The 24,116-nt window shown below is 58.5% G+C and overlaps 8 protein-coding genes and 1 non-coding gene across 9 annotated transcripts; 4 read left to right on the top strand and 5 right to left on the bottom strand.

Moving 5' to 3' along the window:
• Positions 1 to 243: 243 nt before the first annotated feature.
• GGTG_13004 (hypothetical protein) lies at positions 244 to 1,505 on the bottom strand. The gene is made up of 3 exons (XM_009230906.1): positions 1,186 to 1,505; positions 830 to 914; positions 244 to 740 (listed from the first exon to the last, which is right to left on the bottom strand). The coding sequence occupies exons 1-3, from the start codon at positions 1,246 to 1,248 to the stop codon at positions 709 to 711; spliced, it is 180 nt and encodes a 59-aa protein (XP_009229170.1). The 5' UTR covers positions 1,249 to 1,505; the 3' UTR covers positions 244 to 708.
• Positions 1,506 to 3,118: 1,613 nt separating this feature from the next.
• GGTG_13005 (hypothetical protein) lies at positions 3,119 to 5,673 on the top strand. Its single transcript, XM_009230907.1, has 2 exons — positions 3,119 to 3,670; positions 3,742 to 5,673. The coding sequence occupies exon 2, from the start codon at positions 4,291 to 4,293 to the stop codon at positions 5,251 to 5,253; it is 963 nt and encodes a 320-aa protein (XP_009229171.1). The 5' UTR covers positions 3,119 to 3,670; positions 3,742 to 4,290; the 3' UTR covers positions 5,254 to 5,673.
• A 205-nt stretch (positions 5,674 to 5,878) lies between these two features.
• Positions 5,879 to 5,950, top strand: GGTG_20257. The gene has a single exon. It is a non-coding gene; the product is annotated as a tRNA-Asp (tRNA).
• Positions 5,951 to 6,211: 261 nt separating this feature from the next.
• GGTG_13006 (hypothetical protein) lies at positions 6,212 to 10,563 on the top strand. The gene is made up of 5 exons (XM_009230908.1): positions 6,212 to 7,357; positions 7,520 to 8,011; positions 8,153 to 9,018; positions 9,109 to 9,736; positions 9,868 to 10,563. The coding sequence occupies exons 1-5, from the start codon at positions 7,190 to 7,192 to the stop codon at positions 9,940 to 9,942; spliced, it is 2,229 nt and encodes a 742-aa protein (XP_009229172.1). The 5' UTR covers positions 6,212 to 7,189; the 3' UTR covers positions 9,943 to 10,563.
• Positions 10,564 to 11,027: 464 nt separating this feature from the next.
• Positions 11,028 to 12,804, bottom strand: GGTG_13007 (hypothetical protein; the record flags this gene model as incomplete). Its single annotated transcript, XM_009230909.1, has 5 exons — positions 11,028 to 11,095; positions 11,285 to 11,743; positions 11,829 to 12,023; positions 12,138 to 12,564; positions 12,694 to 12,804. The coding sequence occupies 5 exons, from the start codon at positions 12,802 to 12,804 to the stop codon at positions 11,028 to 11,030; spliced, it is 1,260 nt and encodes a 419-aa protein (XP_009229173.1).
• Positions 12,805 to 12,825: 21 nt separating this feature from the next.
• Positions 12,826 to 14,199, top strand: GGTG_13008 (hypothetical protein). The gene is made up of 4 exons (XM_009230910.1): positions 12,826 to 13,209; positions 13,321 to 13,532; positions 13,595 to 13,839; positions 13,910 to 14,199. Exons 1-4 carry the CDS (start codon positions 12,867 to 12,869, stop codon positions 13,971 to 13,973), a joined length of 864 nt encoding a protein of 287 aa, XP_009229174.1. The 5' UTR covers positions 12,826 to 12,866; the 3' UTR covers positions 13,974 to 14,199.
• A 101-nt stretch (positions 14,200 to 14,300) lies between these two features.
• GGTG_13009 (hypothetical protein) lies at positions 14,301 to 18,080 on the bottom strand (the record flags this gene model as incomplete). The annotated part of the gene is made up of 1 exon (XM_009230911.1): positions 14,301 to 18,080. The coding sequence occupies one exon, from the start codon at positions 18,078 to 18,080 to the stop codon at positions 14,301 to 14,303; it is 3,780 nt and encodes a 1,259-aa protein (XP_009229175.1).
• A 374-nt stretch (positions 18,081 to 18,454) lies between these two features.
• On the bottom strand, positions 18,455 to 22,339 carry GGTG_13010 (hypothetical protein; the record flags this gene model as incomplete). The annotated part of the gene is made up of 3 exons (XM_009230912.1): positions 21,322 to 22,339; positions 21,039 to 21,208; positions 18,455 to 20,956 (listed from the first exon to the last, which is right to left on the bottom strand). The coding sequence occupies exons 1-3, from the start codon at positions 21,926 to 21,928 to the stop codon at positions 18,455 to 18,457; spliced, it is 3,279 nt and encodes a 1,092-aa protein (XP_009229176.1). The 5' UTR covers positions 21,929 to 22,339.
• Positions 22,340 to 23,369: 1,030 nt separating this feature from the next.
• Positions 23,370 to 23,549, bottom strand: GGTG_13011 (hypothetical protein; the record flags this gene model as incomplete). The annotated part of the gene is made up of 1 exon (XM_009230913.1): positions 23,370 to 23,549. One exon carries the CDS (start codon positions 23,547 to 23,549, stop codon positions 23,370 to 23,372), a length of 180 nt encoding a protein of 59 aa, XP_009229177.1.
• Between the last annotated feature and the right edge of the window lie 567 nt (positions 23,550 to 24,116).

The following is a 24,116-nucleotide window of genomic DNA, read 5'->3' on the forward strand; positions in this document are numbered from 1 at the left end:
ATGGTTGCGTCGGGGCCACGTGACCTGGCCAATGTCACGGAACCGCCACCACCCCTGACGTGACGGGATCAGCCTTGTTTGCGCTGTTGGTTGCCATCGTCGTCGCTTGTGACGCATGTGATTGCGCGTGCATGCGAATCGGCAAGGTAGGTTGTCAGGTATCTGCCGGGGGACACTGCATACCGGGAGGCTCGCGATTGTTACCTGGCGCCCATGTTGGGTCATCGCAGTTTCTTTGTGCTTGCCCGTATCCTCGCAGGACGATGAAAGGATGTGTATGCGGCATGCGGGCATTCTTTGGGAATGGAACCAGTACACTTCTTTTGTCGAGATATACACGATGTGTCATTGCCACTCTAGGCTCCAATCACGTCCAAACACAACGCAAAAAAGCGACGTCAAAATCAAGAAACCCATGTTTGAAAAAGTTCATGGGGGTTAACTCCTTGTTAGCGCCATTGGGATAGAGGGGGGCCAATAGATGCATGATGAACACAAAGCTAGTTGAAATAATACGCGACGCTCCCTTCCCCCCAAACACCCCCTCTCTTCACCTATTCACTCCCAAAATCCCCAGATAATTCAAAAACACATTGTGTATGCAGCCTTGCAGTGCAAGTCGGGTCGTCGTATCGTTAAATCGCAAACGCGGCCGCGGATGAAGGGCGAGTCGCCATCGGTATCGTTGTCGGGCTGGGCGACGCCGGCCTATTTGGCCGTCTCCTTCTTCTTGGCGTCGGCTGTTTTGAAGGAGAGGACAAGTTAGCGATCATGAGGAAGAGCACCAGGAGAGATTAGAAGCCAAGGGGATCTTCATGTCCCAACGCACCAGCAACCTGCTTCAGGCGCATCATCTCGGCGACCTTCTCCTTGTCGCGGGCCATCTCGCTGCCGCTCTTGCCGTTGCCCGCCTTCTGTACAGAGGGGGGAGCCCAAGGGTGGGCGACAGTTAGTGATGCTGCATTGAGGTGGTCATGGATGACACCCAAGGGGCGTCGTCGAGGTGCTCCGTGGCTGGCAAAGGGCGTCCAAGCCGTCACCCTGAGCGCGAACCACGGCTTCCGAGACTTGTGGATCCGCTGCAGGACAAAGGACGCGACGCCCAGAAGCGCTTCCGGGCCGACAGTGGGGAGAGTTGGCGACGAGAGGCGCCCACAGGATCTGGGGGCCCGACTGATTACGTACCTTCTTGGCCTGCTCCTTGAGGTTCTTCTCCCGAGCCTTGTCCCTCTGGTTTCCCCTGGCCATAATGTCGGTCTGTTTGATTACTGGGTTTAAGTGGAGAGTGGCAGCGAATAAAACAAGGAAAAGGAAAAGAACAACAAGCCGGGAAAGAACAAAAAAAAAACAGGACCCAAAAAAAGGACCGGGCGCTTGTCGGATGTTCGTAGTGAGTGACGGGCGGTTGCGAAGATTGAGGGGGGCGTGGGAGGACAAGTGAGAGGAAAGGCAGAGAAGGCCCCGTCTCGAATTTAATGGTTGGCTGAGAATAGGCGGCCTCTCGGCAAGGTCAGGTGGGAATCGTTGATTGGGATGTGGCTGTGCCTGAGAAATTCCACGCGGTTCTGGACCAAACCCACCCCCCACCGCGGCTGCGCTGACGGGATCGATCGCGCGTTTAAAATCATTAGTGGGTCCACTGCTCAGCCGTACTGCCGCTGCCGCTGCCGCGCGCGAAATTCGATAAGCGCGCGCGGTTAAGGTGGAATGTCGCACGCGTACAGCCTTCTCCGTCTTGGCCGGTCTGTTTTCTTCACCTTGGCGATCTGAGGTCGCCATGACCGTTGTTGGTGACCATTGCTTTTCTGTCTCATCGGCTCTCGGCGGGCTAGGAAGCCGGGTTGAGGGGTAGAACAAACGCACGAAAAGAAAATAACTTGGGGGGAAAAAAGTAACATTTCCAACCCCTAACTTCCCTCTCGTGCACGTTTCTAAAGGCAGCTCGATACAACTGTAGTCACTCTACCCGGCCCGCGTTGATGTCTCGGGGCTAGGACATCTGACAAATTTGCAAGTGCGTTTGGCGGGTGACGGTCGTTTTGAAGGTCGTGACATGACACTACCAAGAATCCTGGAAGGAGCGTGGACGCTTTTGGCCGAGATTTGATGGCAAAGTGAGGTGAAAGCAGACAACCGCGGAGTCAAATTAACTCGACAACTACAGCACCACAGCACCACAGAATACACTCATGTCAGTCGTAGCCAATCCCTTGAGCTTTTCCGTCCGAGAAACCGCCATGTCAACTTCATTTGAACAGCAGCTCATCCCATCCAGTCAAGCAGACACGGGGTCGATTTGGCACTGACACCCAAGCCAGGTCCGCCTCGAAGCGCGGGACGGGCCCCGGCACCCAGTGGTTTTAGCGGGGCACGGGCCCTGTGAGCCAGTGGCTTCCCAGCGCAAAGGCGGGGGCTAAATCCGCCTGAAACGGCCTCTGGGAAAGCACCATCCAATCGAAGGCGCGTGGGCAGCAATGTTCGAAATTCATGGCATTGTTCCTCACTCTTTTCCCTCCCCACGTTCGCGCACAAATGACTTGCTCAGGGATTTCATTGACGAAGCTGGCGATCACCAGGGGCCCCCCAACCCCGCTTGCCCGCTGCCGACCCTTGCTTATGCGCTGGACGTTGCAGCCCTTGGGCCTCGTCGACTGGCCCTGGGACGACCACACTCCATGCGGGCTCTTGCTTCTTGGGCGGTGGTACGGCCTGCGCTTCCGGTGTCAAAGGCGTCTCGACGCCAGACCTCTGGTGCCTGATGGCGCGCCGTGGCTGCTACCCTCCGGCTGCTGGCTGCGGGTACCTGCTTGCCTCGCGCGTGTGCTCCTGTCCCGAACCCTGTCCTCCCCCTCCTCCTCCCTCCCCCTACTCTCTCGCGGGAACACGGGCGCCAACCAGCAGGATGGGGATTTTTGTTCCTGGCAAAAGGTTTTTTTTTTTTTTCATTCTCTGGGGCCACGCCGGCCGCCGGCTCTGCCGTTTCATCTTCCAAGCCCTGGCCTTGCTCGCGGACAGGTAGCGCTCCCCAAGCGCGAATGGGCGGGAGAGGGGTGCGCAGGCCAGTCGATTGGCTCCCAGTGCCCTTTGTGGCCCTGGACGACGAAAGCTGGCCGCACCACGCGCGAATACCTGGCCGGGCAGCAAGAGAGATCGACGTTGCTCCATTCTTCCCTCCAGGGGGGACACCAAGCGTTTTGGTGGGGAAGCGAAATCTCGGCCCATGCTTCTTGGTAGGGCTCGCGGCTGTTTGTTTCTATTCAGGGATGTTTCAATGCGGCTCGCCACACGTTCGCCCGCAAGAGCCCCAATCCCTCAATAGGACCATGTGTAGTATTGTAGCCGCCTCCTCCCCATTGATAAGGCGGCCCCTTCCCGTGCTTTTGTTGCCCGCTCTATTTCCTCTATTCTAGCCCCATTAAAGCCATCAACAATAATAAGACGATCCCTTTGTTCCTTTGAATCATTTCCTTTGTTCCAGTCTACCCCACTCATAGACGACGTAAAGAAACGTGCTTCTTTCGAGCCTGGCGCCACCACGAACTGCTACATATATTTCTTTCTCTCTTCATTATCCCTCGACCTCTTTCATTCCGCCCTCTCCAAGCCAACATCCGCTCTTCATATTCATCAAAGCTACCGCCGGCGGTTTAGTCAACCTTTTCGCAAATCGGTAAGTTTGCCTGGGGATCAGGTCGAGTGTGTGGCGAAAGGTTGGCAATGTCTAATGATATGGAAATGCAGTTACTCCCTTCCCGGGCCAGGGACACCAGCAGTGACCCGTCGACTCCACCCCCGATACCAGAGCGATCATCATTGCGCCAGCCGAGACCTTCTCGCTTCATCGAGCACTTTGACGACGAGCCTGGCTCCCCGGTACCGGAGTGCCCAACACGCCCTGCTCCCAAACTCCCCAAGAAGACCCCCAAGAAGTCTCACCGACGCTGTGTCGCGTGGTTCCAACCCACCTCTCGAGCGCGCTCAGCTGCCGCTCGACCGGAGACCCAGAAGGCAAGAAGACCTGAGCCTGCTCCCGGACTCCCCGAGGAGACACACAAGAAATCTCGCCGAAGCCGTGTTGCGTGGTTTCAGCCGACCTTGCCAGCAATCCAGGAGACCAGCCCGTCTGAGCCAAGCACACCTGAGCCAACCACACTTGTGCCAAGTCCCACTAAGACGAGCCAGACGGTTCAATCTCTACAGTCATTTCCACCTCTGCCGCCATCAGGCTCGGGGGGACTTAGCAAAAAGCCACCTTCAAAACCAAGTGCTCATCTGCCAGGTCCAGTCAACATGGCTGCCAGTAGGAAGGCCATCCAGGGGCACGGCGTGATCATCCTGAACATCTTCAGGGGTCTTAACATCTGCTCACTGATCCTCATGGCCGCTGCTCACTGGATCATGATCGTCACGTCGGGCATGTCGGGCCGCTTTCATTTCTTCGATTTTGCGACGCATCTGTTCGTTTTCGCCTTGACAATCCTTCTCTTCATGACGGAGCTGGGCCTGCCGGCGAACTTTATCGACCAGCGGTGGCCCGCCTTTGGCGAGAGCGCCGGCTTCCTCGTCCTCGGCGGCCTCCAGATCGCCATGGGCTGCCTGACGCTTGCCGACATGGAGAAGCCGGCCTACTACCTCGACAACATCGGCATGCCGCTCTGGCGCACCGTCCTGGCCGCGGGCATCCTCAGCATCATCTTTGGGTTCATCAACATCGCGGCCACCTTCTTCTTCGAGGACCGCAACGCCCACATCTCGGCGCGCATGGTCCGCGACAACGGCCTCCTGGCCAAGGGCAACGACGAGAACATGTACGCGGCGCCGTCGCACCACGGCAGCTCCATCAACAGCTACAGCGTGCGCAACGAGAAGGGCTCGTCGCCCCGCGGCCAGCAGCCGAGCGGCTGGGCCAAGAGGCTGACGCAAGTCTTCGTAAAGAAGCCGAGCGGCGGCGGCGGCGGGTACGACGCGCAGCCGCACCCGGCCCCGCGCGGCGGCGGCTTCGACAAGGAGGAGGACGTCGGCTTCAGGCCGGCCGCGGCCAGCACCGTCCACCCGCTCTACCGCAGCACCGACTTCGACGACGGCCTTGGCGGCGGCGGCGGCCACCAGCGCGGCGACTCGGGCAACGACCACCGCTACACCCGGTACAGCACAGCGTCCCGCCTCAGCCAGTTCTCCGAGCCCCCGCCCCTGCCATCCAACGCCACCATGCCTTCGGGGCCCTACGACAACCTGCCGGGCGGTCGGATCTGAGTAGCTGCAGGCTAAAATCATGTACTTGTTACTCACTCCCCTCACGTCGACTCGGAAAGAGTCACGTGGCACCTAGGGTGCCGCACATTTTCTTTGGCGCTAGCCTATAAACTTTCGCCTATCTTTTCTCGTTTCCTGGTCTTGTCCCGGCGTTCAGGAACGGCGTTTTCTTATATCTTCTGTCATGGGGCTTTTCTATGGGGCTTTTCTAACCGTCCGGAAGGAGCTTGCACAAAAAATACCCCGAGGGATTTCTCGTCCCATCATTGGCATCAGTTTTTCCCGATGGAATCTTTTTGCTCACTGGGTATTGTCGTTTCAGGCTAGACATATACCACCAGTCTTTGGCAGAGACATAGTTTTTTTGTTTTGTCAATGGAATTAATGATGAAATGAAGCTACGCGCACCCTTATACCTTGCCTTGCCTTGCCATCGTGACCGTGTTCGATGGTTTTGCTGTCAATCCAAGTCTTAATCGCACATTGCCTCCCCAAGCAGGTCGATTCTGTCCGTGACCCAAAGGCCCTCCCAAGTTACAGCTTCCTGCCACCAGCGTGGACCGCGGCATGTGTCATAAGGCCCTCTCGTCGCCTCCGTCTCCACGAATCAGCCAATCATTCCCCATCTTTCGTAGTATAGTGGTCAGTATGCGAGCTTGTCACGCTCGAGACCCGGGTTCAATTCCCGGCGAGAGAGATTCATCAGAGATGATATGGTGCGATTGTTATTTTTGTCTTTTTGTTGGTTTTTGTCGGTGGTTGTTTCGTTTTTCTGCCGTAGCTCCCCCTCAAGCACCACGTGATGCCAGGGGCTGAGCTAACCCATGTGAGCCAACCCAAAGTCAGAGCTCATCCGGCCAGCCACCATTCCCGCCCCTCAACGCCACAATTGAGTGAGCCCAGACGGTTGCGGCTGGGCCGCCTTGGTTCCGAGCCGGAGCTCGCTCAGGCGGAGCCACTCTTTTTCTACCCACTTCACGCGCGTCTGACGACTTCCTTTTTTGCTCTCCCTTGAAACCGCAGTCATCGACAAGCCCAGACGACACGTCGCGCTCACTGAGCTTGTCGCTCACACCATTCCTCACCTCCGCGACCTCTTTGACGCTTACTTAAGTATAATTCTCAGCTGTTGCGACGTTTGTGACGACAATCGATTTCCCATTCCCGTCGCGCGCGGTTTGTCGGCCTCCGATCCCGACAGCAGCGCTCCCAACTGTTTCCCACACCCTGTTCGCCCCGTTTGCAACCCGCCCGGCGTAGACAGCCTGTCGATCCGTCCTGTTCCAATCCCTGCGTTCCCCTCGACTCACAACAGCTCGTTGCGTGGTTTGTGTCTGGGCCAGCTGGGCGCTTCTTGGACCTCGGTTAGACGGTGGAGCGGCGCGCTCATCGTTCGGGGCCTCTTTTTGCCTGCTCTCTCGCCAGACGGACACTGTTCCAGTGTTGGGATAACCTGTACCGAGGGAGGGCAGAGGAGGGGGCGAGATAAGAAAAAAACAAGAATCACTCGCGCAAGAAAAGAGGGCTGCAAAGAAATAAGAGAGATTGCGCGAACCGTGGGAAAGGGGAGTGAAAGGGAAGGGCTTTTAGCAGTTGGACATTGATAGAACATCCTGCCGCTGCGCTGCTGCTTCTGCCGCTGCACTTTTCCTTCGCTTTTGTCTGGCGCGTCAAGTTGCAAACGCCCATCCGCGCAGAACCAGCCTCTGATTTGCCGGCTGATTCACTATCATAATCTTACCCCACGCCCACATTCTTGATCATTTTTGAGACCGACCAAGGGAGAGGAATAACGGCAACCAACATCGTCACATCACGTCGCCGCTCAGGAGTCTGCCTGCCCAGGCAGCTCCTCTTCCCCGCGTGCTACGACAACAAAGCGCAGCCACAGCGGTCTTCTTTTTCTCTCTAGTCCCTTTCTTGTCTCGTCACGACCATGTCAGAGGAGGATCATGCGGCGGCGGTGGCCGAGGACTACCGCGATGCGCTGGATGGACTGACCATGAACTCGAGGGTTGAGATCAGCAACCTGACTCTGATAGCGCGCGAAAACACAGAGGCGGCACACGCCATTGCCGAGGTTCTGATAGACCACATTAAACAAGTAGGTTTTTTCCCGCTTAGATGGCCCGAGTGTCTGTTATAGCCAGTGTGCTGGGCATTTAGCCCACAGGCTCCCGCGGGACATGTTTCATGGCCAAGACTCGAGGCGCTTTGGTTTTTATGTCTTGATGAGAATGACCTGCTGAACAAGCCCTTCATCTAGGTGGTCGCCCCGAGAAAATTGCCGGCCCTCTATCTCCTGGACTCGATCGTGAAAAACGTCGGAACGCCCTACACACTCTTCTTCGGCCGGAAGCTCTACCAGACCTTCATGGAGGCCTACGCCTCGGTCGACAATGGTACGCGGCGCAAGATGGACGAGATGCTCAAGACGTGGAAGGAGCCCGTACCCGGCTCGCTGGACACCAGACCCGTGTTCCCGCCCGACACGGTCCGCCCGATCGAGAACGCGCTCATAAAGGCGAGGACATCGGCCCTGCAGGCCCAGCAGGAGCAGATGCGCAGCCAGCAGCAACTCCTCACCGGCGGCCGCGGCAGACCACCGCCCAACGGCCCATACCGCGAGACCCCGACGCCCCCTGGCGGGCCTCGGAACCCTTACGGCCACGCGTTTGCTCCTCCTCCTAGCGGACCCAACGGCAGGCCGTCAGAACCCCCATTGATGCAGGGGTTTCCCGCGCATCACAACCCTCAGGTAGGACCCTCGGGCTCCCTCTCCTCTCTCCGTTCCTACCCCTACTTGCGCCTCTTGGCTGGGCCTGTTCCCCGCCTGTGAGATGGAGCAGAATGAGCTAACGGGTTCTTGCCGGCCTACTTGTCATCTCCGTAAATACAGGGAATGCCGATACTGTCCCACCAGCCACCGCCGTCCGCACCGGCAGCGCTTCCATATGGGCCGCCGGCGCATGACGGTGTAAGCATAGATGCCTTGAACAATGATATCACGCAGCTGGTGTCGGCAACAAGGATGGATATTGCGAGGAACCCGTATGACGCTGTGTTGCAGACAAAACTCAAGGCGCTGTTGGACCTGCAAGTGATACTGCAGCAGGGGAGCCTGCCGAGGGATCAGCTAGTGCTTGTCAAGAATCAGGTTGATGAACTGTCCGTAAAGAACAGGGCCGGCTCTCATGCGGCCCACGCGCCCCAGCAGCAGCAGTACCCTCCAGCGGCAGCACCAGACTATGCCCGCTACAGCACCCACACGCCCCCGGTCGCCGCCCCAGTAGCACCCCCGGCATCGGCGCCCCCGGCCGTGCCGCTCTCGTTGGACGCGCTGCTAGGCAAGGGAGCGCTGGCCGCGCTGTTGGCCGCCGGCCGCCAGACGGCAACGCCGCAGCAGGGAGGAGCAGCAGCAGCAGCGCCGCCACCACCACCACCGCCGCAGCCTGGGGTCACGCCCGCGCTCCCGGCCGGCCTGGCTGCTATTCTCCGACCGCCACCACCGGCTGTGGCACCAGCGGGTGCACCGGCACCTCCCGCCGCGGCAGACCCCATGGCGCTGATGGCCATGCTGCGCTCCTCGGGCCTGCTCCCGCCTACTCCGGTGCCGGCTGGACCCGTGGGTGTTGCTGCCGTTCCAGTGATTGCGCCGACTCCGGTCTCTCTCGGCATGACCCTGCCCGGCGTCATTTCGACGACGGGGCCTGTGTTCAACGAGGCCCTCGGAGACATTTCTCTGAACAGTCAGTCATTGAAGCGGTGAGTATCTCCTGATATATTGTTAACCTTGGTGTATGTATGTCATGTTCAACCAACTAACCGCACGATGCTCCCCGCGCACCGACACAGCCCACGCCTCTACCTCATCGCAACTCTGCACGAGGACCTCGGCAAGCCATGCACGCAGTGCGGGCGCCGGTTCAGGAACGACGCCAAGGGCAAGGCCATGAAGACGGCGCACATGGACTGGCACTTCCGGGTGCACCAGCGGCTCGCCGAGGCCGAGAAGAAGGGCCACCACCGCAGCTTCTACGTCGACGAGAAGGATTGGATCTCGTCGCGCGAGACCATGGACACGGACCACACCGACGCCGGCGGCGCCAACGGGCTCCAGGGTGGTGGTGGTGGGGCCGTTGCCGACGAGGCGGCCGACGGCGCGGGAGGCGATGCCGGAGGCAACAACAACAAGAAGAAGGCTGGCGGCGGCGGTGGTGGCGGCGCGCGCTGGATCCGGGTGCCCGACGTCGGCACCACAAACACCGTCTGCCCCATCTGCCAGGAGAAGTTCGTGATGCAGTGGCTCGAGGAGGCCCAGGACTGGGTCTGGACCGACGCCGCGCGCGTCGGGCCCGACCGCGTGTTCCACGCCTCGTGCCACAGCGAGGTGACGGGCGGCGACGCCGGCGGCGGCGGCGGAGTCATGGGCAGGCATGCGCGCGGCACGCCAGAGCCCGTGCTGGGCAAGCGGAAGGCTGAGGTATGGTGAACACTGCTTTTTTTTATTCCCTTTCTCTTCTAGGGTGGGTGGAGCTGTGTGGAGAGAGGGACGAGGGATGAGGATTTTGGGAGCAGTCATGTTAATGCTTTTTTTGGTTTTTGTGAAAACAGCAGGGTGACCACCGGATGCGGAACAAGCTCAAGATGGACCCCGGGCGTATAAACTACGACGAGCTGCCGTACTGACGGCAAGGCTCGCTGGGCTGTACGGGGGCAGAGTGGGCTGGTGTGGCTTGTGGGTTGTTTGAGACGTTTTGTCGTCCTTACTCCTGTACACGACCCTGTCTGTCATGCCCGCTGTTCCAAGCTGTAAGGATGGCAATCGACGTGTTTTGCTACAGCACATACCGAACACCTTGCTATTGGCGGCTGCAAGAGCAAGGGGAAGGAAAGGAGGGCGCTTGTTCTGTGGCGCAGCTATACGACGCTGCTAGCCACGGGAGCTCGAGCTTGGGGGAGGGTATGCTGCCTGCTCACCCGGTACCCATGTTTGGGTAGCATAGGGGGACAGGCATGGAGATGTGTCGGCGTGGAAGTGTTCCGTCCAAGACGACATGACATGGTGAGGTCCCAGATCCGACGGGAGGGAAGGGTCTTCATTGTACAAGGTATATGGGAGGGGAAACGGTGGCATCGATCTCGTTTCTTTTTTTTTCTGCATCACATAAACGGATGGGAAAAATCCGTACAGGCGGGAGAGGCGCTCTTTTTGCTGTTTCTAGCTGGTAAGCACGCTGGCTGGCCAGGGATCGGCTGCGTGCTACCTTTTGAGTGTGTCTTGTGTCAATAAAAGACTTTTTGAGGCCATCGACTTTCCGCTGCGTAAATATAGTGGCCGGGACGGGAATGAAGCTGTCTCAAGAGACTGGGGGGGCTTATGCGGGAGAGAGAGCAAGGTATCCGTATTGACTGGCAGTACCAAACACCCAAGCCTCGTCCAATTTTGTCAATTTACGGACACGTAAAGAACCAATGGGTACACACTACTTGGTGCAAACTATGCTAACCCGTCCCCCCGTCATTCTACCTAGGTCCTACACAAGAGGTTCTCTGTCCACGACCTTCCGTATTGGCAGGTCTCGTCTGACCCGAAAAAAAAAGCCCAGGGCCACGAATGGGTACATAGGAAAGTAGGCCAGACCGTTTTGTCTGGTAAAAAGAGAAAATGAAAATGTGAGCCAGTCCGCGTTACACCGCGCCGCTCCCCAGCCCCCCATGTTCCCATCAAGTCCCAAACTTGCAGTTAGCCCCAGGGGAAGTACAATGCTTGACTACGCCGGGGAGGATGTGGGCGACGACTGGGTGGCGGCCGGCGCAGCCGGTGCCCGGTTGGAAGTACCTAGTGCAGGGACAGGAACACCGGCTGCGCTTGTATCCCGCTAGGGCTCCACTGGTTGTATGGAAGGCTTCCGTACCCTGGTAATGTATTTGTTTTTGAGTCTTGCGAAAGGACCAGAGGGTTTGGAACTGACGTTGCCGAAGGTAATCCCGGGGGCGGTAGGCGGAGCTGATGTCCCGCCCGACGTACTCAGGGGCGTGCCGCTGCCATTGTGGCCGGGCTCCTGTGGTTTTCGAGGGGGGTTTCGCTGCCTGGGGCGGTGTTTGGTATTTTGGAGTCGCCGTTGTACCCTAGCAAAGAAACCGATGTTGAGCCTAGGGGAGGCACGAGACGGGCGCGAACCAATACTGTCGGCGGAGGCCCCCGGGCTGACCGGCCCCGGGGTTCTTTCCGGAAGTTCACTAGCGGTGCTAGTATCGCCGCCGCTGCTTGTGGGTGACGGGCCGGTGCCGGGGCTGCTACCCTGGATGCTCGCCTTGCCTATATGCTGTGCCCTCCACACTTCGTAGTCTTGTCGCTCCTTCTCCTCAGCAGCGCGCCTGTCGGGCTGTTCAGACTCGGGAAGTTTGCTGATTTCGGCTTCAGCCTGGCCCTGGCGGTCCCACTCCCTTCTGTCGATTTCGCGTGTAAAGGCCTGGGCATTTCTCCCTGCGGGGCCGGTGTGTTAATGTATTGAGACTTCATGTACGGCGAGAGTTACTGTGAAGTAGGAGCAAGGAGTGGTGTAATTTACAGTGTCTGGCGGGACCCATCCGCGGGGGTCCAATTTTGGCCTTGTGAATGGCCCACGGAGCCCTGAGTGTGCGGCACTGCAGGACGGGGTATTTGCCGGAAGGTGGGTCTCTGTCTAGGACGATGTCGCCGCTGAGAAATAACGTCAACGGGAAGATCGTCAAGGGCGTAGTAGTCTTCGCGGACCGGGCCGTCCCTGTTGCGGAAGTCCCAGTCGAGCCCCGAAATGAGTCCGCGGGTGAAGGCGATCAAGCTGTCGCCGAATTGGACCTCGATACGTACGGGAAATGACGAGCGAGAAAAGTCACACCCCCAGAATAAATCCCCTGGGCCTCGGTGATCAGTTGGTACTGGATAATAGGGTGGGTTACAGGCTGCTTCGCTAACTCGATGACCATCTCCTTTATGGCACGAAGCCTGGCCGGACCCGAAGCCATACCGCGCGTGTGATTGTTGTGATGGCCCGCCCGAGGCGCTGAGGCTGGCGGGAGCTGGATGCGGCCGTCTCCCTCTCCCCAAAGCTTCTTCCTCTCCCTCGGAGCGGCGAGGAAGCCGTCAGGGTCGAATTTGTTGGGCTTTAGACGTCCCCGAGAGATTGGCGTGGTAACCTTTGATGGGGAGTCGCCTTCGGGGGTCTTTCTCCGTTTGGACTCGGGCTGATGGCTAAGAGATACTATAGTCTTCGAGGTGTCGATCGATAGGGATTGGGGCAAGCGTGTTCTACTTTGGCCTTGGTGCTGTTTCGGGCGAAGACGGGATTGTTAGGAAAAGCGACCCGGGCGGCTGGACGAGAGGATTTCTGGTGCCCAATGACTACCTGCTTTAGGTCTCAGGCTGCTTTTTTTTTTCCAGCTCCCACGACATACGAGGGACAACGCATCTAATGGCCGTGGTTGAACGCGATGATTGGCCGTCTCGCCCTGCGCCACGTACCACCCGACTAGCCGCAGAAGGGTCCTCCCCAGGCGCACCATCATACTTTCCACCTTTGCCGGGCAGACAAACACACATACGCCCCTCAAAACCGCAACACGTCACGATGGATGCAACAGCAGCAGTGGAGGCCGGGTTCCCCGAGGTGTCGAGGTGGATCGCTGACGACGGCGACGGCGAGGCGTTTGTGTTCCGCAAGTTCGACCGGCTCGCGGCCCGGAACTTGCTGTACCTCCAGGCACGCATGCTCGCGCTGGAGGAGAAAATAGACCGTGCTGATGGCGCCACCTCCGCGGGGGGCGGCCAGGTGGCCATGCTGAGGATCATGCGCAACTGGGAGACCGTGGTCGACAAGAGTCAAGACCCAAACGTTTCCCAAGACTTGAGGGAGAAATGCTTGGAGCAGATTCGCTTGCACGAGGAGCTGAGCCGGCTGATGAAGGAGTATCGTAAGTCTTCTTGCCGCAGCGGTAATCCAAAGTCTTCGGTGCGCTCGCCACCCGAGTTTTATGCTGATGACATCCGTGACCTTTCGCTACGGGGAGCTTCTGGTGATTCAGACGAAGCGCTCGGCCTGCAAAGCCGCATCTCCAGCCTCAGCAGGCCGAACCGGAGGGTCCTGGGGACCTACAGGGCTTGGCTCGAGTCGGCAAACACCCTGAAGGGACTGTCGGCTCAGTTCCTGGACGACAAGCTGGACCTCGTGGCGCTCAAGCAGCCCGAAGACCGTGACCACTTATCCGAGATGCTACGGCACGTCTGGCCGGCCAAGGTAGGCTCACGCCCCTTGACGCGTACTATGGGCCTCTGTTGACACGAGGGGGAAATATCCAGAGCATCACATCCGCGAGCGGCGTTAGGATCGCTCACTTCCACGAGAAGTCCATCTCCACCTGGGCCAACGCCATCAGCACGCTCGTCGCGCTCGCGCTGCTGGTCGGCTCCATCGTCTGCCTCCACTTCCTGGGCGACCTCAGGGCCAAGTTTGCCATGATCGCCGCCTTCGCCGCCTTTTTCGCGCTGAGCCTCGGCGTGATCACCAGCGCCAGGCGTCCCGAGGTCTTTGCGGCCACTGCAGCGTGAGCGCCCACCACGGTCTTTTCCAGGATCTGGACCCTCGATTGTGCTAACAAGTTACGAAATGCCTAGATATGCCGCTGTGCTTGTTGTATTTGTTAGCAATCAGGATTTAACTAGCCAAAGTGGGACTTAACGGGGAAAGGGACAGAATGGATATCAAGGGTGACGAGTAGGCGTTACCTTAATTATCGGACCTACTGGATGGTAAGCTCAACAGTTAAGGCCCTAATTGGAATGGCGAATTAAGGGCTGGATTAATACTTTTGGGAGGTTGGAAGCAGTTGGGAATCCGGCGTTAGGAGCACATAATACAAACCCCATTCGGACTCGTCCCGCTCTTTGGGCACGTAATAAGTTTGAACGGAACATTTCTTGACTATCGCCAAACGATAACAACAAGGATTTTTGCAAACTGAAAAAGCACGGAAAAGTCCATTCGTTCTAAGCTGGAAGCTGCGCCTCACCAGAGAAGCACCAGTTTTTCCGTCGGCCCTGCCGCTTCCCACGCCTCCCTGTGCATAACAGCCACCGTTACCCGATTCCCTATCTCATAGTCGACCTCGTCGATCCCGCCAATTATTACCATAATGTTTACGAGGCCGCTTCCCTGGCCAGTGCTGGGGAAGGCCTGCTCGTCAAAGAGGTCAATCTCGCCCTTAACGCGCGAGGGACCTTTACGGCGCCGTTCGGCGTCCGGATGGGCCGATATGCCAGCCATGTAGACCCCCTTTTTCGCGTCCGCGGTCTTATCCAAGTCGAAGCAAGCAAACACGGGCTGCTCCCACCACAGCCCGCAGTGGCGGCCGCCCCGGCGGCGGTCGTGGATCCGGCGGACGGCCTGGTCGCCCTGGACGTGCGTGCGCCGCGGCGGGGTAATATACTCTAGCTCAAGCGATAAGGAGAAGTTGGATATGGAGACCACGGGGGCCGTGAAGCCGAGGATGTTGCGCACGGGGGGGCTATTCCGGGTGATTGGCAACATGCCGGGCGGAAGAGTGTTAGTGATCCGAATTTCTTGTCTGGAGGGGTCGCCCGAAAGCCTGGTCTTCATGTTCAGCCACTGTGCGTTCCGGTCGTAGCGGAGCTTTCCCGCTGCCTGAGCGGTGGGACTGCAAGGCAAAGGGCTGCCCTGAGGTGTGGGCTCTCCGGAGCTTTTCTTGCTAGGGCCGGCCTGGGATTCTGGGTTGGGAGGCTGTTTCCCTGCCTTTGGCAATTCTGTCTTGGCCGCGTCCGCAGTGCCACCGCAGGGATCCAACCAAACCTTGTAGTCTGAGAGCAGCAGGATGGGCAGCGGCAGGTCCCCACCACCCTCTCCCCCAAACAGACGATACTCCACGGGCCCGTCCCACCCTGCCCACGACCAGCTCGGGAACTGCATGTCGGGCCATCCTATGTTCAAGTTTTCGACTGTGGCCAACGTCATGCCGCGAAGGGGGATCGACCCCGCCGGAGTCCACAGGAGGGCGTGAGCCAGAACGGCGGCCGGGAGGCCAGCGTGGGACTCGCTCTCCAGGTGCTCCTCGAGGACCGAGAGGACGCCCGCAAAGCCATTGATGATGTCTGACTTGAGCGAGAACTCGCGGCGCGTGTAGGTCTCGACAAGAGACGCGTAGATTTTGAAGATCTGGCCGAGCCGCTTTTCAGATGGGGCGTCCCGAATTTCGGGGAGGTGATCCAACACATTCCCTCGCCGGGGAGCGGCGGTGGTGGCGGTGGCGGCGGGCTCCTCCTCGCCGGCCTCGGCAGTGCTGTTGCTGGGGTCTGGGCCATCGTAGACATCAGTGCCACATTCGCTCAGCGTGTGACGGGCGCACTGGAAATACACTGTATCGCGCGTGAAGAAGAGGCACCGTCGGGAGAGCAGATGTTCCTGGAAGATCCAGCCCCGGGTGTTCCATTTGGCCACATCCAGGTGCAGATCCAAGGGCCAAGGGCTAAGCGTGATGCCCAGAGTGTCGACCTCGCCACTTCCCTCGTCGGGATCGTAGTCCAGGTTTGGAGAACCTTTGGAGGCGCGTATCAGCTCGATGTGTTGCGGGCGCCTTGTTCCAGGCGATACGCCCGGCAGGCCGGCTTCGGCGCTGTCACCGTGGAGAGTGACGATAGTCGCAAACGCCTGCCCGTAAACGATGTTCATCTTGGGAATGTCTCTGCTCATCTGCTCTTGGTCATCCTGCACCATGCATATTGCATCGACCCATAGGTAGCGCTCACCGACAGACTCGACGAGTCTCATGGCATCTCTGATGGTTTTGGGGAAGGGCACGTCCGACAGAGATTGGTGCTGCTGGCGGAGCTCGAAATTGGCCTTGACCGTTTTGCACATGTCCACGTTCCCCCAAACGTAGCTCAGCGCAAAATATCTCTCCCGCGAGGTGGAGATGACTAGACAGTCGCCGCCAACATCAATGAAAACCATAGGCATCTCCTCGGCTGCAGAAGCCGCCTGGCCGCCGTCTTTGCAGCGCGCGCCGTGGTTCGTGCTACAGTCTTGCAGCCACCCTTTGATCAATGAGGGGTTCACCTGTTGATCCGGGTGCAACATGGCGTGCTTGAAAGCCATTGTGACGTCGACTTCGTGCAGTCCTCGACTGCCAAACTCCCACAACTGTCTAATCGTCGAGCCGTGGTTGTCGGGAGTTATGAGCCTCACCGTGCCGACCGTTTTTGGGCCATACCTGATCTCCAGCATCGAATCGCCGCTAGGCGAAGTTACGGCCGTGAGCTGTATCCCCTGGAATTCCTTTTCGATGGCCACAAGGCTCGGATGCAGCTCTTTGGCCTCGGTAGTGACTGCGGAAAGTACAAGACGACAAAATACGCAGTCCGTTCTGCAGCACAGTTCGGAGAAGTCCCCAAAGGGCATCGAGGATCGAACGGTTGCCCAAGCATACTCGTTTTGTGGCGATGCCACCCGCAGGGGCTTTGCGACGTCCATGCACATGCGGCAGAGATGCGGATTTGGTTTCCCGCCTGCCTCCCGGGCCTTTTCGCGGGACTGTTGCTCAAGCCTTTCTTCTCGCACGATGAGTTCATACGGGGGGCGCAATCCGGTGACGTTGCATGGGGTGCGTCTTGCCCCATTATGATACAAGCCTCTGACGAGGTCAAGGACGGTGATGCTGGTCTCTTCGTCAACTGCTGGTGAGGGCTCCCCAAAGCCTGTGTGCCCGGAGCCACCTGCTTCACATCGGACCGACCCATCCCCATGCGTCGCTTTCTCTTTTCCCTCGAACAGGTGCGAAATATCTCGCTCAGAGACCGTCTCGGACTCTTCAATAGCGTCTGCAATGGGACGGAGCCGGGGATAACATTTCTTGTAAACATCTTCCAGCGCCGATGTCAAGGGATTATCGGTTTCCCAGTCCAAGGTAAAGTTGTTGGCCAGCTCGCGAGTCGCCTGCCGTCTCAGCTCGCTCTCGACAGGAGCTTTCGCGATGGCAACCAGGAGATCCTTCAGCTGCCACACCCACTCGGCTGAGTCGGGAAGTATGGATTGGCACGTTCTCCTCGCAACCGTGGCGTCTCGCTCGCATAACATAACTTCATAGTATTCGAGGAGCGTCAAACAATCCCTCACATTCTCTGTGATCTTGTAACGTCTTGCCAGGAGGTTGCAGATTACCAATTGGAGTCCCTCCCTGTGGCATGTAGCGGAAGGCATCGTGGGTACACGCTTCGCTAGGTCATGGATTGCGTTATCCAGTTCCTTCATGGAGGAGGAAGCCAATGCGGTGGACGCGCATAAACAGGTGGAGTAGTTCAATGTTTCCGTCACTCTTTGTGTGCTGCCCTCAGGCAATACCTCAAGAAGAAGAGCCGAGTAATGAATCAAGTTCTGGAGATTCTCGATCGTCCGGTCATGGTCTTGGTCTTTTTCCAAAGCCATCTGTGCCCTGAGAAGAATGACCATGTTCGCCAGGATATCTTCCCTCCTCTCATCGTGTGGCGGGAGGGCCTCGAGGGCTGCCTTGTATAGCCCGAGTGCCTCGTCGAAGTCTTCCCGTGAGTGGGTGCGCCTGGCCTTCATTGATGCTATGACGCCGAATTTCCCAGAGGCGATGCCATCCTGTATGAACCCTGGTGCCGTGCTCGCTGCCATAGTCTCCACGAGCGTTTCCGCCTCCGCCTCGAGGGCGCTGTCATGGGCCAGCCCGACCCTGAATCGCATTAGGGAAACCAGATGGCTGAGTATGGGGGCATGGTCCTGGGGGCCCTCATCAGGCCCTTCGTACGCCATCCTGGCGTATTTTATCCCCTCGTCCAGATCCTCTAGGTTACGCGGATGCCTATACCGATTCGAGAAGACGGAAGTCAGATTCATGACGATGGGCAGATACGCCTTGGAACCATGCTTCGCGAGCCGAAATGCGTCGCACCCTGCGTCGACGGCCATATCTATGGCATCCGAGGAACGGGATACCATGTACTGCAAGTTGCGCGCGTAGCACAGCTGGTTGAGATATGTGGGGTAGTCGGGTGATGATCGAGGCACCTTGCGGAGGATAGTCTGAAGATGTCTGGTTGCATAATGAAGAGCCGCTTCGTTCCGAAGTTCCTTGAACACGCCGACGGAGGTCTTAGCCAGAGCGAGGCGCAGCGCAACCTCCTCGCTTAGAGAGAATACACCCGACGAGAGCATATGTTCCGCGTGCGCTTCGGCTCTCTCCGTTCGGCGATGACAATTGCCCGCTTCTCGTCATCCCAGGGGGGATCCGCGATCCTTTCAGCGCGATCGGGGCGGCCTTGAGGTGTGGTATCCACTGCCTTGGTTATAATGTCGACAGCACGGTCGAGGTCGCCCATCGAACCGGTATGTTCAAATCGCCTGCCAAGCCAGTTTTCAAGGTTAATTAAACTGGCAGCGCGATTGGAGTGGTTTTGAAGTGTGGCGTCCACTACCTGGGGTTCGATTGACGATCTTGACCGTCCCGTCGACGTTGCAATCATTTCCTGGTCCTCCTCCCTCGCCCTTCCTAGCCTTCGGTCCAGTACCTGGAGAAGATCCCGGGCATGATAGACTATCTTTTGGCTCCCAGCCTCCGTGGGGTGGAATCGATCGTCAGTGTACGCCTCCTCGATTATGGCGCGGGAAAGGGCGATAATGTCCCGGCCGTTGGCCCACGAGCTCGACTGCGTTAGCTTTTTCAGTAGCTCGAGGACAGCTTCTTGAGAACACGCGCGGTCCGGCTCGACGCCGCACAGCACAATGTCCATTTTATCCAGGTGCATCCGCAGGAGCTTCAGGGCGTCGGGCGCGTCCATGGGCTTGAAGTCGAAAACAGTTGCGAAGCGGCTGCGCAGCCCGCGGTTCCACCGCATAAGGGCCTCCATGTCCTCCTTGTAACCGGCCAGGATGACGACCAGCTTGCCCAGGAAGCGCTCCTTGGTCATGCAGTCCACCATCTCCCCGATGGTGTCGACGGCCTGGTTCTCCCCGAGCCGGTACGCCTCGTCGATAAACAGGACCTTGCCTAGCGCCCGCTCGAACATGCGTATAACCTTCTTGCCCGACCCGTAGGGCGACGTCAGGTCGGCCACCGAGCATTCGATGACCTCGGCCGCAGCCAGGAAGCCCATGTCATAGTAGACCTTGGCCATCTTGCGCGCCACTGTCGTTTTGCCGGTCCCAGGCGGCCCGCGGAAAACAAGGGCCCAGGGGATGTGGCGCCGCGGGTCGTGGCCGCGGGTCCTCAGCCGCGCCGCCATGGCCTGGTACCGCTGGAACTCGTCTATAATGTCCTGTATCCCTTCCATATCGCCGAAAAGGTCGGCACAGCGCTCGCGTGCCACCGTGTCGCGCCTCCAGTCCGGATCAAAGTCTTCGGGCAGCAGCTTCATGTCGAGGTCCTCGTCCCCGTCCCCGTCGATTCTGGCGCATCGAGAGCTGCACGCCGCTTGCGCCGCATCGACCAGGTTCCCCACGTCGCCGCCGTTGCCAAAGTTTGGGCGGTGGCGCGCGATGGCGAGCATGTTCTCAGCCACGCGAATCGCCTCGTCCGAGGCAGTTAGGGAAAGCTTGTTGAGCTTTAGGCGAAGGATACCTGCAAGCTCCTTGTCGCCGTACGGCGCAAAGCGGAAGGAATGGGCTAACGGGAACCGGCGCGCTAGGCCTGGGTTACATTTTTCGAAGGCCTCCGCCATGGGCCCGGGATACCCAATCAATATTATGGCCTCCTTCCGCTCGCTGTTGGGGTCGGCATTGGCCACAATGGTGTCGATGATGCCGGCTCGAAAGACATCCGTCCCGCCCGTATCGTGCATGGTGTCGGGAAGGAGCAGGTGGAAGTCGTCGATTATTAGCACACCGCCGCGGGCCTCGTCGATGGCCTCCTTGGTCCTCGCCTCAGACACCCCGACGTATCTTCCGATAAGGTCCGAGGCGCGCTTTTCGATAATGGTGTCGTTCTCCAAAAGACCGAGCTCCTTGAGGACACGCCCGTACAGTTTGGCAGCCGTGGTTTTGCCTGTGCCTGGGGGGCCGATAAAGCACCGGCGGTTGGCCCACGGCTTCAAGGGCGGCTTCCCCTCGATTTCGAGCCGCCGGCTGAGTACCACTTGGCCGAGGAGCTGTCGAATGGATTCCTTGACCTGATCCATGCCGATCATTTGCTGCAGCTCCACCCAAGCGTCGATTTGGCATCCCAGCTCCTCCGCGGTAGGGCCGAGCAGGTCGGACTTTGTGAAAGCAAAGGATTCCGGCGAACCTGGACTCCGGCCCTTCTTCTCGGCCTCGATCCTCCTTGCACGTCGCCGCTTCAAGGCCTCCAGGGTTTCGGTGACGGAGCTCGGGGTCAGGCTTTTGCAATCTTTGATGGGCCGAACAAACTTTCGCATGTAGGGCCCGTCCCAGCCTCCTTCAACCTCCTTCTCTCCACACTCTTTCTTGACCTTACCCATCAACATGGGAAGAATGTCGTCGGGCGAATACCGCAGGGGGATTATACTCATCCGAGGCACCACGTCGCTTGGCTTTACGATCAAGCGCTCAGCATCCGCGGCGGAATCTGGCAGATGCAGGACAATGACGGGTGGCGTGGTGCCCGCGTGCTTTTCAAAAATTCTTTCCACATTGGAGAACAAACCGCAAGAGTCCTGGTAGTCAATGTGAAGGATCTAGAGAGCGTCGTTAGCAGCGGCGGGTTAAAGCCAAAGGCATGGGCCGCAGCTTGGGAAGGCCGCACGAGTCAAAACATACCCCTCGCTCTCCATCTTTTGTGGCGTCATCCCAGACCTCGTCCATGCAGGCCTCGTCCATGCAAGCCTCGCACATGCAGAGGTGCGGTTTGGTTCGGCCAAGCACGTTGTCTGCCACCAGGTTCAAGCGCTGCAAGAGTTTGATATAACAGTTTAAAACCATCATGCGGGCTAATAAAGGTTCTGTCAGGTCCCAAATTCATTACCCAGAGGGGGCGCCGAAACGAGAATGGTCGTCGCGATAGCGGATGTTTATACAAGAGTAAAAAGGAGAGAGAACTTACTGCTCTCGCTGTCCTCCACGAAGCATACATCCAGATTGCTCATCTTTCGCAGGTCGTCGCCGCGTTTCCGTACCGCCTGCGCCTCTTCGTACACATGCAGGAAGTGCGCCTTCACTTCCTCAAGGCCGGGCTGCAGCATCATCTCGTCGAGCGGCTCGACATCCTGCCGGTCACGCTCCTTCCTCGAGATCCACCGCCGACGAGATGGGGAGTTGTCGTCCACGCTCCGCAACCGGATCGTGCTGGCAGATTCCTCGTATGGGGGATCCACCTCAGGCGACGAGGGACTCTGCGTCGTTACAACGTCTGCACTGGTACCGTTCTCAGCGACGGGCTCACCTTCCTCGATGGCCTTGAGCACCGGAGAGGCATTTTGAACTGTGCCAACATTTCCATTGGCGCTTTCATCGGTAACGAGCTCGCTTTCCTCGGCGGCCTCGGGCTCTGGGGAGGCTTCTTGAGCTGTCTTGACGCCTGGAGTGGTGGTGGCGTTAGGGGTATTCGCGGCGTCCTCATGGATTTCAGGCGGGCTCCCTCCTGAAAAGGCTTCATCGCTGGTCTTGGACTGTGGACTGGGAGGCCATCGGGGCCGGGGACATCTCCACATGGGGTGATGGTGCTCTCATCGCTTGTTGAGAAGTCACCACCCTCTTGACTTGCGCCTTCCGTTTCGCTGTTGCGGAAAGGCGGCACTGCGTCGGGGCCTTCCAGGTCAGGGCTGCTCATTGCGTTCAGTAATTATTGGATTGCGTGCTGGGTGTCTCGGGGTACTTCATTGAAACAAAGCCAGCCTCGGGTTTTTGCTCGGACGGCGACGAGGACTGTTCCCTTAAGTATCGTTGAGCCTCGGAGTGAAGATCGTGCTCTTCGCACTAATCACAATCACGTATTTTTTCTACTTCTAACCACGTTTCCGATAACTACTTATCTTTAAGCGCGCTTCTCACTATATAATAAGTACTTGTTAAAGAGGGAGGCCTCGAAGCAGTCGCCCGACTGTCCTGTATTCCAAGGCTCGACGAGACCACTAACACAAAGTGTCGTTGCCCACCAATTGAGCCCAACCAGGCACTGTCGCCTGCTGGGCTACATCATTGGCTTGCGTGTCTTGGCTCTGCAGCCTGCAGGGTTTCTGCATGTGCAATACCGATTGGATGCACCCATGCCACGTTGGCTTAAATATGCACCTCGGTGCTCGCAACCACCTCCTTTTTCCCTCCCAAAGTCAATCCCGCGAACTCAATCAACGATTTTGGTGGTGGTAGGCACCGCTTGATTACTGAGGTGCAGTTTTTAAGGCAGCGTGGCAAGGTGCATGCAGCTCTTGCCTCCTCAAGTCGCCTCAACTATCGTGCATGCGGACCATCTCCTCGCGCCTTCCCTTAGCGGCGATAATGGCGTCCTGCAACCACTCCCCAGCACCCCAATCCCTCGCCAACCCATCTGGTCAAGTGCCTCACCACAGGGCCCCTCGCTGCCGTGCGAACTACTAAACCCCCCCGTCGCTGCCCTGTGGCGAATGCTGCCGACAGGCAGCCTTGCCGACCTCTCGTCGCTTTCTAGCCCTAAGCGACGAACTGCCGCGCCAAAGAGACGAGATTTCGGACATGGCGATTGTTGGGGCAGACGATCCTCGAAGTAGGTGTGCCCTTTGCAGAGAGCAACGGGAGACCTCCGCCGAGGAAGCAAGGTGGTTATACCCCAACGGGACGGGCTGTACTCCCCGTGTCCCCTCGCCCATTATTACGCCTTGCTTGGTGGCGTAATCCAGCCGACTTTACCAGGAAAACCACTATGCTTACACAACATGCGCTCAGCGTCAACGTTAGCCCAATCAAGCCCGGGCAGCAACCACGTAGAAATAACTTATGTGTCACTTGACCCTAGACTCCGGAATCACGCTTTCCATTTCTCGCCCGAGTTGTATGCTATCTGCGGGATGTGCGCTGCTGTGCTACTTAGCCTTGGGCAGCCATGAAGTAAGCCCGCGTGGTATCGCGTAGATCATCAGGCTCCGCATCCATCGACTGCTGGCGGTGCTGCTGCTATCATGCGGGCGGCCGAGCATAATCGCAATCATGCCTGTCGCCAGTGCTGGTCCCGCCAATCATATCAAAACAGTCGCAGGGCTTGGGCGGGGATGCCGGGTCGACGGTGGCCATTAGCGAGGACAGGCCGCGCACCCCGCCGCCGTCGAGGGCGAGCAGTCGGATGTGGTCGCCGGGCATTGCGAGTTGTGAGATATGACGGGTGACTTGGAAGGGAAACGAAGATGGGAGAGCAAGGGGAGATGAGGGCTGAAGGCCGCTATTGGCGGCTGCAGGCCATGCTTGGCGGCTGCAGGCCATGCTTGGCGGCTGCAGGCCATGCTTGGCGGCTGCATGCCAGGCTCCGCCGCAGCCACAGCAGTTTTCTTGTTGCCCGGAATCTAGGCAGCGCCAGTAGGCGGGGGATTCCCTACATCCAAAAAGAATTAGTAGACTTTGTGTTTGGTGTCGGTTGTGAACAGGCACCAGCGGGAGGTTCTGTGAGGCGCCAAGGACGTGCCCCGGCCATGCCGGCGCGGTCTCTCTGGTACGAGGCCGATTCATCTCCGTGATGGTCGCCAATCTAGACCTGCCAGCGTAGCTGTTGAAGTCCTCAGTCAGGCCCAGCCCCTGACCTGCAGGCCCCGGTGCCACGCAGTGGTCTAGAACTTTTTCTACCACTTCTAGATAGTCAATCAATCTGTGGTCTACTGCAGCCCTGCATCGCCTCGCACTTTGAACGGAACACTCGCTTGACAGCCCTCCGCC

The sequence above is a fragment of the Gaeumannomyces tritici genome, assembly GCF_000145635.1.
Source record: "Gaeumannomyces tritici R3-111a-1 unplaced genomic scaffold supercont2.10, whole genome shotgun sequence".
Lineage (NCBI taxonomy): Eukaryota > Fungi > Ascomycota > Sordariomycetes > Magnaporthales > Magnaporthaceae > Gaeumannomyces > Gaeumannomyces tritici.